An 18140-nucleotide genomic window follows, 5' to 3' on the forward strand; every position below is an offset into this window, starting at 1 on the left:
TGCAAATAGCAACATCAAGGTTTTTTTTTCTCTCCCAGCAGTCTGTTCTGGTGGAAGCAACCGGAAACTTTCCAGATCCTGCATGTCCAGGATCAATTTTTATTTGTTGCTCTTTGCACTCGTGTTCGTCGCCTCGTTTTCTCTGGATGTTGATGAGAGCATGCCGGGTTAAGCCTCTTTGCTCGTCTTATATTCCCCTGTTTGTACTCTCAGGTCATTAGGAGCTACTGAGGAGCATGTGACGTTTGAAGGCCTGGGACATTGTGTCCATCGACTGTATGCACAGAGGGAGCAGGACCAGCACAGCAGGGAACCATGCCGTGCCCCCCTGCAGTCCGGCATGATCTTTCTTCTTTATTCACGTCTGTGCTGATTGTTGATTATATTTCTTATTGTTGTTTGAACTGCATTGTTTTAGAGGTCAAATCAGAACGCAGGTTCCCATCGACAGAAAAAACACGACGTCTGTCAAGAGATAGCGTCCTGAAGCCACCGAGCAGCTCCTCTGATTGTTTTTATGTTTGTTCCTTTTTTAGCTTCTGTCCATATAAAGACCTTCTGACTCTCTCACCTCGCTGTATCTCCCTCTTATCTCTGACTGTTTCAGCTCGCTGATAGCACACAGGGCCGACCGGGGGTCACAGGGGGGTCAAAAGAAGGGAGTTGATCTATAGTGTCAGTTTGATTAGGACTGGTACACTTTCACAAAAGCTCCGCCCCCCTCAGCTCATCCCGGCTTCGGTGGAATGCAGCGAATCTGATCGCCCACAGGAAGTCCTTTTTGTACTCGTGCAAAGATTCCGGAGCCAGACAGCATACGAGTAGCGATGTCATCCCTGCTCGAGCCAACATATCTTTGTGCGTGCTCACCGCGTACAAAGACGTAAATAAACACTGTTACCCCCCACCGGTCTTCAACTGTCAGTCCAATTAGGCAGCGTAGTGATCGAAAGGCCTCCGTCTGTGTTTTTCCCAGCCGTGCCGTTACCTCTGACCCCCGCGGCTCGTGCCTGAGGTGATTTTCTTTATTAGTCCGTGGGGTCAGTATTTAGCCCCCGTAGCCATCCGTAGCTGGCTGAAATCTGCAGAGTCCACACTCTGCCTTTCCTGGCTGTTAGCTGCATTAGCAGGCCGAAGCCCCGCAGGCTGCTACCCAAACATCCTCCCTCGGGCCTGATAACATCTCTGTCCCGCGTGTTCACGAGCTGCGAGCCCGGCGCTCTGCTCATGTGGGTGCAAAGAGGCTTTCTAGGAAGTGTGTGACAGCAGACAAAGGATCTGAACAGTGAACAAGCTTGGAGTTGTGGTGGATCAGGAATCGTTCTAACGAACTCATTAGTCAGTGAACTTTGACTTTCTGATGACAGATTTGTTTTAACCTGGTAACGTTTGACTTCCAGAGAAAACCCTCAGGTGAAGAGATGATGATGAATGCGTGCGTCACGTCAGAACCCGTTCACCCACACCTCAGTTACACTAAAGACATGAAGCCCACCACGACACGTTCACCTTCAATAAAGACCAGACATGTTAAAGGAATACAGTCTCCTTTATTGGACGTCTGAAGGACCTTTCAGAGGGCTTTCGGGGCCCTGGGGAGTCACTGTCACGATGACATGGGCTCCTATGACAAAACGCCATATAAGGTCGTGACTTCCTAAACCTCCCTCCAGCTTAAAGTAGAAGAAGAAGTGAGCAGCAGAGCTGTGACCAGACGCTGCATTTTCCAGGAAGCCGAGCCTTTGGGATTCAAACAGTAAATGTTTTGTTAGAGCTATAAATCACGACATTGTTTAATTAGCATCCTCCAAATTCTCATTCATTGCGGTGCGCCTCTGAGATGCTTTCCTTCTTTGGGTTTTCAAACGCACATATTTCTCAAGATATTCCGCCCATCCATTCTGCCACTGAGAGAGAGAGAGAGAGAGCGATTGGAGTGGTAATTACACAGGGGGAAATCTGCTGAGGGAATAAAATGGGCCATTGTGATAATCCTCTTGGAGGGGTTTACAATCCAGGACAGATAAAGAAGCAGACATTTGCTTATCAGGATTTCCTCATGACACGTTTTTATTTTTTCACCATTTAACAAAAACAGCGAGAACGAGCCCGCACTGAAAGATTTATAAAGCCCGAACAAATAACCATGGATTGTTGTAGTGAGATGACCCAAACAGCCCCACACACAGCAATGAGCCCAGGAGGCGGGGCTTAAATCTCAACAAGAGTCCCCCTAAACGAGTGTCCCCTCAGACTTGGAGTGAATCCGGTTCCTCCCTCTCTGCTCTGACCTCCAGACTCACCTGAAGCTAATCTCTGAGGGCATCTAGGCCACATGAAACCCCGTCAGCGTGAGTAAGACGATGCCTCGCTGCTGCTGCTCTCTAAAGCCCAGCAGGGACAATGGATCAAATGCAACCTGCCAAGCTTTGAACTATTGTTGTCCCTCTCTTGCTCATGCCCACTGTGACCCTGTGCCCCTCCTCTGCTCCTGCTCGCTCTGCGTCGCAGTGAAAGTGCTGCATGCTGGAGGAGGGGTCTCTCTGCGACCCAGAGAATACACAGAAATCTAACTTCTGCTCACTCGTGTTTTTAATCTGATACTTGGAATTCCCTTAAATCCATCAGACAGTTTGGAAACTAACGAGAGCAGGTCGATAACACCCACATTCGAGGAAGAGGAAAGATTTACAGAATAACAGATAAAAAGGAACAGGATTTCCTGCAATCTGACAAATTCTTCATCTTTGTATGCAGGCTCTTTGCACAAACACCCCCCCCCTCTTTTACTCACTAATAAAACATGAGCCATGAAGCATCAGTCTTGCACAAAGCGCTCAGACACAATTGCACTCAGGAGAAAAGCTTGGCAAATATGATTGCAATATTTAACAGTAAGAGCCTCATAACTGCACGGTCGCAGAAAAAGTCATAAAAATTTCACTCTGCGTTTTCTGAAGTGAGCCGTGCACTGACAGCTGCTGAAAGAAAAGGCAAGTTGGAAAAGTGAGAGCTTATTTGTGTCTTTATGGCACAGCGCTGCCAGTTTTCATGAATAACACAATAAAAGAGTCGGGCGGCGCTTCACAAAGCCTTCAGGCTTCCAAATGTTTGAAAAATGGGTTTTTCTTTCTTCAGTGGAATCCCGAGGAATCCGATCCGTGGATATCAATCTCTGTCTGCGTGATAAAGACGATGATGACAGAGGAGTTGATCACCAGCTTAGGGTGGGGTCCATACATATTTGTCTGCACTTCTACAGTAAACGCTGTCGTCTCCACCCAAACTCAAACCACTCCACAGACTTGTCTCTCTTCCCAATCTGTCTGCAGACATCAAGTCTGACATGTCGAACACGCTGCCTGTACCTTCATCCCATTAACCGTTTCCACAAGACAGGACCGCGAGGAGCCCGGGCTAATGAGAAAACAACGTGTGTGTAATCAGCTTGAGAGAACGAGGGGAATTCTGCAAACCTCAGAGAAGCCATCGCTGGCGGAGGCTGCTCATGATACAGGCCGGTCGGCTGCTGCCAGCTGGCACAAGCAATGCCTAACGGTTAATGGATCATAAAGGTTTGCTGGGAGCCGCTTCACAGCTCGCCTTGATTTAGCAATGTAACACAAACCCATTAGTGCAGCTATTCTGTACAAGCAAGCGTGGCGTTCAGGCTCCATCCAGGAAAACACAGACGTACAGCACTTGTAAATAATCAGGTCTGGGCAAGTGGCAGAGAAACGGCTTCTCGTTTCATCACACAGAAATGATACAGCTTATCACATCATAACAGTAAAGTTATTGGCATGGAAAAAAGGCAATTATTCTCCACTGCTTCATGTAAAACCACGGGTGCAATTTCCTAACCATTCTGTCCACAAAGCCGATCCATTAAATTTCAAATCATGCCAGTGTTTGCAGCGTATTAAAGGCAGCCTCCACACCCCCTCCTTACACAACTGGATGCATTGTTTTTATAAGTCAAGCAGCCCTCTGCTTTCATGCTAACGCCTCGGCTTCTTCAGGCTGGATTAAGATCTCAATAAGGCTTTAAATAAAGGTTCCTTCTTACCTTCATACCTCTCTCTTCAGGAGCCTTTACGTTAACAGAAGATGTTCGTGAGCCCGGACTTTCTGCGTGTGCAGATAAGTGCGTTGGCACGAGGGCACGCGTGATTGGCTGACAGAAAGGGATTAAACAGTATTAAGAGTGTCCAGATGCAGGGCCACATGCACATTCACTCAAACTGATAGTTGGACCCTCTGACACGCTGCACTGATCAAACCCACTCCCTTCAGCTCATCACTCAGAGAAACAATCACCCTGCTGTCAGACCCTGAGTGTTCACAAAGACAGCTACATGCTAGCTACAGTAGCTAACAGTTAAACCTTTTGTTTTTACACATGTGCTTTGTATCATTTGGACGTCTGTAGCTCTGTTGTTTAAAGCTGATTATGGAGCGCCAGATGGACCCCAGAGGCCACGCCCCCCCTCCCTCTGCACCACCAGCCCACCCCTCAAGAAGGACTCACATCTGGGTCAGGCTGCTACACAATGGAGGTGAGCGAGAGGAGATAGTTTTTGTATTGTTTCATTTCCTGGTTAAATAAAGGTTAAATCAAAAATATTCCAGATTTCTATGGAAGCCCTGAAGGTCAAAACACGAGCGAAGCATTTTACTAAAAGCAAAACAAAAACACAATTACTGAAAAAAACATTTCCCCGTATGCCTGTATGCCATGCTCCCTGGATGTCCGGTTCCCTGGGAATTCTTCTTCCTGGGAATTCTTCTTCCTGGACGCCCTGCTCCCTGGACGTCCTGCTCCCTGGTTATCCCCTGTGACCCTTCAGACTTTCCATTAACCTGCAGAGTGATTGCGGTGCTCAGTTAACACTCTGAGAATTGCTCGGGATGGAGAGAACGGTCACATCCGTAACCAGGAGAAACTGAAGCCACGGGTTCACTGCGAGTTCTGCGATAATAACAAGGTGGACCGGGTACAATGAAAAATGAGTGCAGGCCCAAAACTATAATGGCAGCTATTGTGCTGCTGGTCACACAGTCACTCAAGTGCAATATTCAGGAAGGCCGTTTCATTACATCCAATAGAGCCTCAATCATGTGTAAAATTTGCAGTTTGAATGGAGCTGCTATCATATCAGTCATCAGCGGCCGCGCTGAAGCCTAATGGAGCTCCTTTCTTCCTGCTGGCTCTCTGGGCTTATTATAGGCCTTTTATTAATCAACAGTCGTTCTCTTTGTGCTGAAACACGGAGCCCACGGCAATATGTTTCCTCCAGATTAGAGGAAAACACGGTTTGTTCTTCTGGAGGGAAGAAATCAGTCAAAGTGCAGCGTGTGTTTGATGTCCAGTCAGCAAAAGACTCTTTAAGTGTGACGTCCGGAGTTTGAAGCTCAGTGGGGTCAGATCCTTCTTATCAATGAAGAACATCGTCTAACGATCAGCAGCGAGCACACGTCTCTGCTCTGAGTGCTGCAGTGGTTATCTCTGTCTCCTTTTCAGTAGGGGGTTGTTGGTTTGAATCCCCGTCTGTCAGGAGCCTCTCTGTGTGGAGTCTGCATGTTCTCCTCGTGCACGGCGTGGCTTCTCTCCGGCTTCCTCCCACAGTCCAAACACTCTGAACTGTCCGTAGGTGTCTATATGTCCGCTCTGTGATTGGCTGGTGAGCAGTGCAGGGTGTGACCCCGCCTCTCAGCCAATGACAGCTGGGATTGGCTCCAGCCCCCTGCGACCCATAACGGCAAAATGTTAATAGATAATAGAAGGATGGATGCAGTTTAGTGTTAATCGAATAAAGAATAAATCTGTGGGGATAAATGGTTCTGAAAGGATGTCGGTGATCCAGCAGAGATTTATCGAGCGTATCCATGCGGTTGTTTTGAAGTGAATTGTCTTGACCACTGTTGGATGGATTTGCATTCAATTTGCATTCAATTTAAAGTGGAGCAAAGAACTCAAACTCTTAGTTTTAGGGCCACAACAGCCCAAACATCGTCCAGAACTTTGGATCAAGACAAAGAACTTCTCATTACCTCCTGCTATCAATTCACAAAAGTCTCAGCTGCAGGTCGGACGCCCGAGATGGGAAACAGAACCTGTAAAAACAAGTCCTCCTTTACAAGGTGAGGTATCCGCTCTTCAACATTATGTGTGAAGCGTTTCAATGAGAGAAAGGACCCTGATCTTTTCTCTCTATGGATTCCTTTATACCCAGACCCTGACGCGTCCCGTGCTCATCCACATGAATGGTGCCACTTTATGAATGCAAATATGAGGAAGTGTGCGGCAAAGATCAAATGCTGACATTTGAGATTCACTCACAGCTGCAGGAAGCAGAGGAAGCCCCAAAAGAGGAAGTGATGCAGTTGGAATATTTGCACTGATGATTCACAAAGGCAGTTAAACAAAGAGACCAGAATATTTCCTCCTCATCATCAGTGAGAGAGGAGGTTTCTGCTTCTGCCCTGCAAGTTTAAATTAGTGCAACAAGTTTGAGTTGAGAGCTAAACATGCTGCCAAACAGATCTCTCAGTTTAGGGTCAGAGAGGCTGCAAACATGCAAAGACCAAAACATGCAGTGAAAATGTGTTTCGCAAAAAGCTAATGTTTTGCAAAATCGTCCAATCAGGCGCCTCTGCTCGTCATCATAGTGGGACAGTAACTGTGTGTGTAAAACGTCCAGTTAGCAGCGTTAGCACCAGCGCTAGTTTGGTCAGGTCTGCCATCACACTAATCTCCTGTAAACTAAAGTGACAGTGTCGCACGATGATGTCACAGGAGGAGAAGGCGGCACACAGCGTCACGTGACAAGAACATCTTCACCCTGACAGAACGCGCGGTGTGTGTATGAAAGGTCAAAACGCTCAGACCAAGCTACGTTTGGAAACATCCGCCTACGAGTGAACGCGGCCTCAGATGATTCTTCACAGTCACGTACCAATTATAGATTTCAAGAGGACACATTTAAAAATAATAAAGAAGCTTTGAATGGACTCTGCAGCTTTTGTTCCCCTGCTCGACTCGCTCGACTCGATGACATGATCTGCGGTCACGCTCTTCTGGGCGTGTGATGCTTGTTGAACACATTGACTTGTTTACAGCTGTTGTGAGTGTGGAAAAAAGGTGGTCAGTTCCCTCACAAAGCCTTTAATTTGCACTTTGTCGGCCTTGTTTTTTATGATGCTGTGAACCATAATGCATACAAGGAACATCCCATAAAAGACACAGATATAAACATTTAACGAGCGCAGACACAAAGACGGTATATTCAACACGTGACTTCGTCCTTATCTCTGGAGTTGAATGTACAGCCTGCAGGCTGCTGAGCAGGGACTTGGTGGCACACGCTTGGTTCATCACAACATGTTTGTTAGCATGATAAGTCACGTGCAGCTTTGCAGAACCCACTTTGGCTTTTGGTTTCTAGTAAAGATTTTTAAACGTCTAGACGAAGCACCAGAATAGAAGCAGCGAAGGATTAAGCCGAGTATAAACTCCGTCCTACCCACGGGATCGCTGCTCTTTCTCATGGCTTAAAAAAAAGCTTCCTTCCCGTTCTGTTGTTTGACTTCACAGTTCAGTTGATCTGTCAGCTGGATCACGGTGTTGATTCAGCAGTTAGGACGGCTGAGATAACAGACATATCTGATCTCCATTCAAAGCGTGCACAGGACACGGATCTCACATATTTATTGAGGGAACTGGTTCAAATATTTCAGTATGTAAACAAGATAATGTTCATGTGATTGTTTGACGATTAAATAAAAGAAAGCATTTTGGGAACACGTTTATGTCCATTTGGTTTCATCATCAGTATCGGTAAGCACAGGTTTACTGATGATAGGTGAAGCTGAAGTGAAAGGAGAACATCAGGGGGAGTCTTCCTTCCTTCCAGTGCCTGAGCACGTTTGACACCCTAAGTCCAGTTTGTTTGGATAGTGTTAATGCTAAAGCAAGGCACACTTCCTGCCTCGAGGTTTGATTCCACAGTAGCCCCTCCCCCCAGGTGGGTGACACTCCCACAGCTAGGTGTAATACGACCTGCTCTTAACAAATACAGGCTCAGAGTGGATTTACAACAACACATGCCCATTGGCAGCTGCTCCCATTTAGCTTCTAAACTCCCCAGTGACCACCGGGTGACGTCACTGACACTACGTCCATGTTTTATACAGTCGATGGTGAGAACAACAGCTGATGCTGAGGAGCCTTCACTTAGCATTGCATTCATTCATTCTGCTAACCATGAAAGCATTTTTAACTCCACATGTCATGAGCAAATGAAATGAACATGTGTCGATTGTGTCAGCTTCTGACAGGCTGACTCACATCACATCATGTGAAGATCTGCCTAGCAACAGCCGGTCTAAAGAGGCCAATCAGCTGTTTTTAAGTTGGTGTTTATTTAAACTTAGAGTTGAGTGGATGCATGATGGGACTGAACTTGTACATGTTATTCTTCAGTGTTACACGGCAAACGTTCAGGGCTTGATCCTTCCACTGTGAGTTAGTGAGTCAGGCTCCAGTTCTCCCCTGACTCTGTGCTAATGAACAATGACAAACAGCGTTGAAGGATCAGGATCTCCGAGCACTCTCCACAGGCTTCATCGAGAAATCAATTCATCACAGGCCTGGGTCTGAGCCGTGCCAAGCTTTTAACTGCAACACAAGACGCGGTCGGTGCTGCTAACGGGGGAGCGAGGATGAAGATTGATGGCCAGATGAAGCTCTATTATGACTGAGCTCGGTGCCAGGGGGCGCTGGCCTGAGGATGTCTGAATGATCTGATGTGCATTGTGTGAGTCTTCAGTGAACAGAGTGACCCAGCCCACGCTAACGAACACCGGCTTCAACTGAGAAGAGCCGATCGTCTCCTCGCTCGCTCTGACTAATGTCTGCCGCTCTTTCGATTGGGCGGCGCATGAACAGTTTTCAGACACCGGGGCCGCGCCAGAGGTGACATCACAGCACATGGTCTCCTCCTATGAGGCTGCCTGCAGCACCATGTTAAGGAGGGTGACACAACAAAACCACCTCTGCTCACGAACGTTCACGTGTCGACGCCCTTTTTATGTGCAGGGTGTGAGAGTGCGAGCGTGCCGTTACTTGTGCCAGGTCGAGAGCGTTTGATGATGGCGCAGCAGAGTGAAATGGAGAAGGAGCGAGTGGCTTAAATGAAACAGGTTTATTGGAGCGCTGAGGCCTTCGTCTGTAGTTTAAAAAGACGGAGACGTTGATGACTGCAGTTGTGCTTGATGTGCATCCAAACGACATACATTAGAGGCTCACATTTCCCTTAAAGCTTCTATTTATATCCTCTCCACTTTAAACACGTTAGCATGTGATGGCTGCAGCATTGAAGCCGTCGGTTAACCAGGAGGAGAACGTGTACCTTGTTCTTGTCTTTTAGCGGCTCAATTAATCTCTTTCAAAATGAAGAATGCGCCGCTCTCTGCCATCAAAGATGATTATTACATCCTTATCGTTTGTGACGCCCCTCGCAGACCACATGTTTTCTTAACTGGCTCTTGGCAGTGACTGTGATTACACACTTTTATGTTCCATCCATTGTAAGCTAACTTTTGCCTGAGCTGCTCTGCAGTGCAATTTATATTTCAGCGCCGACTCGCAGATAAAGAGACGAGAGTCTTTGTGTCTGTGACGGATGGAATGTAACCAGGAATTAACCGAGCTTCAAATGGCCTAATACAGCTCAATAATTACCCTGCTTGATTGCAGTTTGTTTAAGAGCGAGATAGAGAAGGCTTCAGAGGTTTCATGTTCCTAAATACTGCTTTCTTATCACGTGTTCCTGTTCAGAGCATCGCTTCGGCCAGACTCGTGGTCGTCTCTGCGGCTGATATTTGAAACATGAAACAGGCATCACACCTAGAACTTCCCCGTGCAATCAGGGCTGGTCTCTGTGGGCGTCACGGTCGTTTACCTTCAAGTTCACTGTTTCAGACTCCCCTCCTGAATGCACATCGTTCAGTTAGTGCGCAGGGAGGGAGAGAGTGATGTAGGCACAGAGGATGTGGAGGGAGGAGGAGTGTGTTTGCATGGTTTTCCCCCCTTAACTTAGCCTCTCTCCCCTGCCTTCCTGCTGCATTCCCTCGTCCTCACTCTGCAGCCGCTAACAGAAGGAGGCTTCGAGGAGAGCAGGCAGACAGGGATGGTCCTGAAAGAGACGTATTGTGAGGTCACATTCTTCCCAAATGCAGGCAGGAGCCAAGTCAGAAGCTGGAGGAATTACCCCCATGAATCATGCCCATTGTGATGCCTACTCAGGATGAGAACATGGAAAGGAATTAGGTAGGGCAGAGCCTTATCAGCGTCCCATTCGAACCCGGCCGGTGCGAGCAGCCGGACGGCCTTTCCCATCATGTAAAGTGTCGGCGAATGTGGAATTCCTCCACTGCCATGTGTTGTTACTTAAGGGTGTGCTGCAGCCAAGTTACTGCGCACTTTCCATCCACGCCCGTCCTCCTGTCTGTGCACTTCCTTCCCTCCCATTTACCCAGAGATCTTTGTGGTAGGTCCTGGAGTTCAGGCAATATTAAGTTGCACCTCTTAAAACATGTCAGGCTTTGTGGTGAAAATTAAAGAATGGAAAAATGATGAAATGAAACGTTTTGCTGAGAGCTTTTTCACTTTCATGCAAAAGATGAGAGGGATGGAAACACATTTGACAACTTTTATCATTTATTTTTCTTCTCTCTGTGGAGTCCATGTGAAGTGGTTGTCTTGGGTGGCATCTTTGAGATCCAGTTGTCTCGCCGCTGAAGCGAAAAAGACGTGAGAAAGAAAATGTTTTTACGGCACATTTTGGGACAATTTCATACGTCTTAATGTCGCCTCACCAGACACTTGAACCCCCCCCCCTTCCCTCGACTCCGCTCTGTGTCTGCGGGCCCTGAGATTCTTACATGATATGACAAATGAAGTGGATTTCATGCTCAACAAAGAAATGTGTTTGTCATTTTTGTCAGGGAGGATGAAAGAGAGTGAGAAATCTCCCTCTGCTGATTTGAATGCAGAGAGCCAGCAGTGGATAAACGAGCGTGCTCGATGATAAACTATTGAGCTTTACACAACTTTGGCTGAAGGTTTTAACCCCTGCAGGACTTTGTGATGGATGATAAACAGTCTGAATGAGGTAATAGCAGGAAGACGGAGCGCCACAGGAAGTCTCATGTCAGCATTTTCAGCTGTCTGTGCACAAAAGATAGAAAAACAAGGAATCAAACCCTCCTCTATCTGTGAGTGAAGTTTCCATCAACGCTGGGCAGGACAGGACAGGGTGTGGGCACGAGTCCCCCTCCCCCGGCAGGCCGGGTGGGACTGGCGAGAGCTGCGAGGGCCCCCTATACCCCATAAGGGCATGACACAAGCTGTGACTGCATACATCCGGGGAGTGAGGACTTTGTCATAACACGGCCCTCCTGCAAAATAAAATAAACACCAGAGAGAGAGGAGAGGGGGGAGGGGGGCAGAATGAGCAGGTGGGGGGGGGGGGTGTTAAAAAGAAGAAAAGAGAGTGCTGGGAGAAGGTGGCGCTTGAAACAAAGCGACAGCCCCCCCAAGTTGATTACTATTGAGTCAGCCGCGAGTCCATTAGCCCAAATAACATCCAGGTGCTGCTGCAGCTATGGCGGCCTTTTTTCACTGGGGTGTAAACGACCTGCTCCTTTTCAAGCTCCAACACGGGAGGCCGGGAAACAGGCCAGACCAAGCGCCATGTCTCCCTGGGCTATCCCCCCCCCCTCCCCCCATCACCTGAGTCCCATCAGGAGACGTGTTCTGTTCATCCTCCGTCCTTGACATCACCCGAAAAGCATCGCCGCTGCTGCTCTCTGATCTGCGTGTGCGTTGGATGTGGGTGTCTTTTCTCCCTGGGTGAGACACCCCCCCCCCCCCCCCCCCCCCCCCCCCCCCATTAACCGTAACAGTTCCCCTTCCCACAAGTGAGGCCGGGGGGGGGGCCTCTGAGCTCGCACCAAACACGCTTTCTTCTCGGTAAGTTTAATGAGGAATAGGAGAAAGAATGTTTGGCAGGGAACAGAAAAGGTGGAGGGGTTTTTCAAACAGCCACAGAGAATTTATTTGACAGAGGAGGGAGAGTTAAGAGACAAATATGTGCACATGCAACCACATTACACCCGTGTTACCTCTCATTACCTCCAGATAAGCTGCACTTCACCACAGCTGGCCGCTGTCTCTCAGTAATGACCGCTCGAGTACAAATGAGCGGCTGCAGCCAAACCCAGCCTCTGTGGCTGTTAGCCCTGGACTCAAGCTCGCCTGTTGGTTCTGACGGCTTTAAAGCTGCTGGTCACTCGGGCCCAATGTCTGCTCAGGTCCTGTTCTCAGAGTTCTGACCTTAACCTAACTGGATTACAATGATCCTGTTACAAAACACAATTAGTGCATTACAGGGCGAATCAGAAACACCTCTGTTCTCCCCATGACACCTTTAAAAGCAATGTGACACACACACACACACACACACACACACACACACACTGCACGTATGCTAGCTGACACTGGTGGCACAGGATTGGACAGATGGCTGCAGGTGACCATGCTGCTCAGGCGGACTAATCAGAGCGTCACACAGGACTCATCTGTAAGTCCTGCTGGATGGAGTTTGATTTGAGAGAGGGCCGTGTGAGGCGGCTTGTACGAGGCTGCATGTTGGTGCAGTGGTGAGCACTTCCTGTTTCCTGGTGGCCCCGTGCAGGCGGGCTCTGACCTGGATGTAAGTGTAGAGATATCACAGCCTGACAGGGTCTGTCGGGACTGGAGGCTCGCCAGTTCAGGTCTCAAACCATGAAATTATCATGGTAGGCGGTGAGGTGCCAGTTCACTTCCAGAGCACTGCCGAGGTGCCATTGAGCAAGATACAACTCTCCTCCAGCTCAGGAGCGCTGGCTGACCGTGCATCCAGAAGGTGGACTAAAGTCAGTGCATAACGGGCTGCTGAGTCCTGCAGAAAGATTTCCCTGTGTGCTCAGGTGAGCAGGTCTTTAATCACTCCGTGTCCTCATGTCTCCTTTATGCTTCTGTCTTCTTCATGTCAAAAGGAGCTCAGTCCAGGTACGGATCACGGAAGCCTCCTCTCCTTTTCAGCCTGATATTTGCTCTGCTTTGTGCCCCTCACCTCTGCTCCGCCCCGCGCTCTGAAACATTCACTCAGCGGGATCCAGGCGGTTACAGGAGGCTGCTTTGGGGACAAACCAGGCAGAAAATCCACTCATCCCTGTGGTGACCATTAGACGTGGTATGTTGACATGATACGAGCCCGGGCGCTGTTTGAGGTGAGGGAGACACAGATCAGCGTGTGGAGGATTTCACCCTCAGAACCGGCTGACAGGCGAACAAAGAAGAAGAGCTATGATCCTTGAGCTGCATGTCATCCATACTGAAACAGCTTTTTAGCTCTGTGATCGTTGCGCTCGTCACTCTGCTCAGTTATCCATCAAGTATTGTTGAAGGAGTGTCTGGAATCAGTCCAGCTTCATTATCACTTGTCTACAGATTTGTGTAAAGAAGGGAGTGTTTCCCCTCCCATTATATCAGGGGGGGCTCTAAAGGTCAAGTTCATTTAAAAAGAGAAAAGATTGATTTTGGGGGCTTTCCTTGTAGAGATAGAAACACTGCAGGGTGGATGGAGGTGTGTGTGTGTGAGGGAAACATGCGTGCATAAAGACAAGGTATGTGTGTGTGCATACCACATGTGTGTTGGTATTTTGTGTTTGTACATGCCACTGCTGCAGAGTTTTTGAGAGGCATTTATCTCCTTGGAGAAGCCCGCGGGAGGAAAAGCTGTTCCAGTGCAGAATAAATGTTATTTATGGCCACTCTGACAGACGCTCATACAGGAACTGCTCATACGGAAGCCAACTCCGAGGACTTGGCGTAAACATACCAAGTGGATAAATCCCGTTTCAAAAAGCTGCTCGACACGCAGCGAGAGGATTTCTGTCTCCTGAAGAGAATGAGAAACATAGTTTGGAATATTTCAAGGAGCTCTGAATGTTTAAACAAACAGCTGAAGAATGAGCAGTGATGGACAAAGCAGATGGAAGAACGTCACGACACACATCTGTATCTGCAGAGACCACACAATCATTTCTGGTGGCCATAATAACACAAACATCTGAAAACGTTTCCTTTCAGTTTAGGAAAGTATTTTCCTCCCTTTCAGCATGAATGATGTCTCAGAACTCTTCTTATCTCTCTGACACTGACGTCAGTCTCATCCCTCTCTTCAGCCTGAGGAGAAACAAGCAGGTCGCTACAGGTGAAGAATCAGAGTCACAGCGTGTCACACCCAGAGGAGCTCGCTGAGTAACAGCTGAGATCGATTCTGTGTTTCACTTCCTGCTTCTCAGCAGCTATTCAACAGGATGGACGTGCACGTGTTGCGGCGGAGCTCACACCTACGCAGATGCATTTTTTGCTGCGTGGACATTTTGGAAACCTCAGATTGTGTTATGTGAAACCTCCGCTCTACACAAACTCTCCTTGCCCTCTTCCTGCCCTCCCATAATGCACTCTGGTCCTCTGCAGCACTGTACATGAGTACAGTACCACTTTATTGGCTTTGATTTGCTCAGTAAAACACACGGTCTCCATGGTAACGGGGAGGCCACAGCACAGTGAAAGCCTCATTTGTTTGCCGGATGGTTTCCGCGCCCTCGCCGCTCCGCTGCCTTGGGTTGGACGTGCATGTTTGAGCGAACAGCGAATGGTCGCTGTGTTCTGGAAAGGTTCCATTTCTTACTCAACTCTCCGCTCGCCAGTGAAAGTGAATACGGCTCGTTAAAAACGACACGCTGCGGCTGGCGTGGCCGGGTCATCGGAGACATAAACAATAAAGGAGTGTGTGACATTTGTCGATTCATAGTGTGCGCTGCAGCCTTCAGCACGCAGCAGTGACACGTCGTGTTTTACACTGATGCACGCTCTCAGTACCACATAGTCAAAGAGGGCGATGAACTCGACCGCTTTAAAGGAAACGTAAGACGACAGCTGATGCCCAAAATACAATCTGGACTCCGACATTAAAGATTCCTTCAATCAAAACTCAAACCTGGAGGAAGAATACAAACTCCATGATCCTGGGTCTAAAGCTCATCCGATCGATTAATGATGGATCACAAAAGGAATCACACCTGCACTAAACTCCTGAAACGCCTCCTGAGGTTTCCTGTGCTGAATCAGACGCTCTGAAGGAGGGCCAGATGTAGAACTCTGCTGGTCGGACTTTAAACTGAAGCATGAACCTGCCATCGAACACGTGTGAGCTTCACTCCTTTGTCACTTTAACTTCTGCTCTCACAGGACGCTGGTCACGGCGTGAACCCCAGGTAGAAGGATGTTGATGTTTGGTGCAGGATGACCTTCAGTCTGCGTCCTCAGAGCGACGTGTGTGATAACCTTTAATAGGGACAGTGAGACTCTTTGATGCTGCAGCACGTTCGTCTCTCCTCCTGACATGTCCTTAACTTCTCTTACACGCACTCTTTCATCTCTCCTGATCCATATGCACGTCTAATAGCCTTCAGAAGCAGCCTGTCACGCAAACAAACAAACAGAAGCGAGCAGGTGAGCAGCAGATCCTCCGTGAGAGGCATCATCCCGTTTAAGTGCTCGGAGGGGATGCAGCATCATTAGCTGCTGGGTCACATCCAGACTCCAGCTTCCTTTTTACTGTCGTGCTGGTGGAATAAATCAGCGTCTTTGATCTCTGTGGAGCACCTGCATGCACGTCTCCTTTAAAAGTCCGAGGCGTGTTTATGTGGCTGCAGCAGAGACCTCCTCTCTCATCACTTGATCATGGAGTCCTGAAGAGCCCGGCTCTGCGGCTCCTGAGCGGCACCGAGCGTGAGGACATACCTGCACACCAAATAATCATGAGATGATTAAACCAGGGAAGCGAGCGCTGACTCATCTCGTGTGTATTCAGCTCTCAGGAGGCACCTGTGTTCCATCAGGACGCCATTAGAGTCTCAAAAGATCAGGTCCTGGATCCTGCTCACATCCTGTTTCTGTGTGTTTGTGTGTGTGTGCGTCACAGTCCATGTGTGCTGTGTGTGGAGGAGAGGGGGTCCAGGATAAGTTGTTTTGTTTTAATCACTTTCACCTGTAATCACACTGCTCTGAGTTGGCAGGCGATGAGACTGGAGATGTCCCTGATGCGGGTTAAATGACTTCCTGTCTCTCACTCGCCCTCTCTCTCTCTCTCTCTCTCTCTCTCTCTCTCTCTCTCTCTCTCTCTCTCTCTCTCGCTCTCTCTCTCTCTCTCTCTCTCCAGGCTGACTCATAGCTGGGGAGCGGCCGTGCATGTGAGTGTGAAGTTGAGGGGAAGTGAGCTCACTTGTGGGCTGGACTGGCACTCTTGGGGCCAAATGGCTGCCCGCTAATTAACCACGGAGTGGCCCCTTCCCAACAGCACCCAACAGGGAGTCCGCTCGCCGCAGCCACCGAGCTGACAGAGCCAGCGGTCACCGCGTGCAGCTCTGCAGAACATCGCAGCGTTCACGTTCTGAGCACGATGTGCAGGAGTGTTGATCCTGTCGGTAATCTGAAACTGAACTGGCGAAGAGTCGCAGGCTGTTCGACACTCCGGGTGACATCACATGTTTTCTTTGAGCGCCGTCCTCGATGCGCTGGCTCAGTCGCTGAGGTCTTGTTGCCCATGTTGCCATGACAGTGTGTACCTTGTGTTGTGTAATGTGTTCCAGATGCATAGGTAAAGCCAAACATACTACATTACAGCAGCATCTGGTAGAATCATCTCCTACCACCTTGGAAATGCTTTCCTTGGATGCAGAAAGGAAGTGATGATCACGATTTACAACAATCTGCTTTGATTTCTGGAAAGTCAGACCACCACCTTCTCTTGGCTCGCCGTGACTCTCAAACTGGCAAAGATGGGAGCCTGTGGCGTGAAGCTAATAGGCTGAAGACGGGCCAAGCCCACCCACACCTGTCAGATCAGGCTAAAACACAAGCAGGCATTCAGTGAACAGGGCTGTTTGCTTTTCACACTGGATGACTGTGGAGCACTCAGCACAGCGTTTGAAGGTTGGAAACATCACGCTGATCAGCTGATCGTCTGCAGCAGCGTCAAGCTAACCTCGTGGTTAAGTGTCAAATATATGACTCTTCTGTTTCTGCACACGAGGGGAAAAATCACAGCTTTGAACTGTTTTTATCGCCTGAGATCTTCATTGAAATGAATAACGTATCAGAAGCAGACGGATGGATGACTGATCGATACAACTATAGATTAGATTTACAGCTGCAGGTTATCCAGGTAATGCAGAGGACACATGAAGAAGAAGAGACGACACAGCGTCGATCCTGTTGAGAGAAGGCCGACGTTTGTCGTGTTAAATCATGTTGCTGTTTGATTGGATGATGTTGATTCCTCGGCTCGTTCGTATCACGAGGTAACCGACGCAGCGAGTGAAAGGTTGTTATGGATGCACATTTTAATTTAGACAAATTGAATCACGGTATAACATCCCATAATCCCTTCAGAGCTCCCGCCGTGAACTCCAGCAAAGCATCATTATGACATCTAAGTGTTGCAACAAAGCTTGAGAAACGACCAACACCGAGAGCCGTGTGACAGCCGCTTGACGGGAAGAGCATTACAGCTTTGCATCATGGGATGAGTCATCAGTTTAGCAGTTGGCATGGCGCTCTGTTGATGTAATGTGGCAGTCATTATCTTCCACAGTCCCTGCCAAAGGAGGAATACCCTCTCAAATGTCAAGTCGGATCAGCTCTGTGGAAAACCGCACTCCACTATAAGAGCCAATTTGTCACATTTGCAGCGTGTGGCGCGGCCCCAGCTCCAGACGCCGTTCATCTCTGCCCTGATTGGCTGTGATTAAGAGAGGACTGAAAAGGACTAATTGCAGTGTTACTAATCATTGAGATATTACATCAGAGCTGTTGTGATTGTTGGCCAAAGGATTAATTCAGTATTTAGTCTTCGCTGCAGATAAGCTCCACTCTCTGCATGAAGAGGGAAACAATACACACAGTTTAATAAGACACGCTCACAGAGTGTTCTTTCATCTGATTGGCCAGCTCACTGGAA

At 48.4% G+C, this 18140-nt stretch overlaps 2 protein-coding genes across 4 annotated transcripts in view; one reads left to right on the plus strand and one right to left on the minus strand.

Annotated features, from left to right (window-relative positions):
- LOC306835986 (uncharacterized protein) overlaps positions 1-4205 on the minus strand; it is a 22943-nt gene extending 18738 nt beyond the window's left edge. Inside the window, exon 1 of the mRNA XM_079362833.1 lies at positions 4070-4205. The gene's annotated coding sequence lies outside the window, so the exon portion shown is untranslated. The remainder of the gene's footprint in view (positions 1-4069) is intronic.
- Positions 1-17045, plus strand: part of LOC306835993 (uncharacterized protein) — a 114951-nt gene extending 97906 nt beyond the window's left edge. For 2 of the 3 annotated variants that reach the window (XM_079362846.1, XM_079362845.1), the window contains exon 5: positions 214-357. In XM_079362846.1, the coding sequence (XP_079218972.1) occupies positions 214-221 (8 nt within the window). In that variant the 3' untranslated portion in view covers positions 222-357. Of the gene's footprint in view, positions 1-213; positions 358-16340 lie in introns of those variants that run through there. The other variant, XM_079362847.1, reaches the window with a different exon arrangement.
- Positions 17046-18140: the final 1095 nt, after the last annotated feature.

Source organism: Symphodus melops, assembly GCF_947650265.1.
Source record: "Symphodus melops genome assembly, chromosome: 15".
In the NCBI taxonomy this organism is placed as follows: Eukaryota; Metazoa; Chordata; class Actinopteri; order Labriformes; family Labridae; genus Symphodus; species Symphodus melops.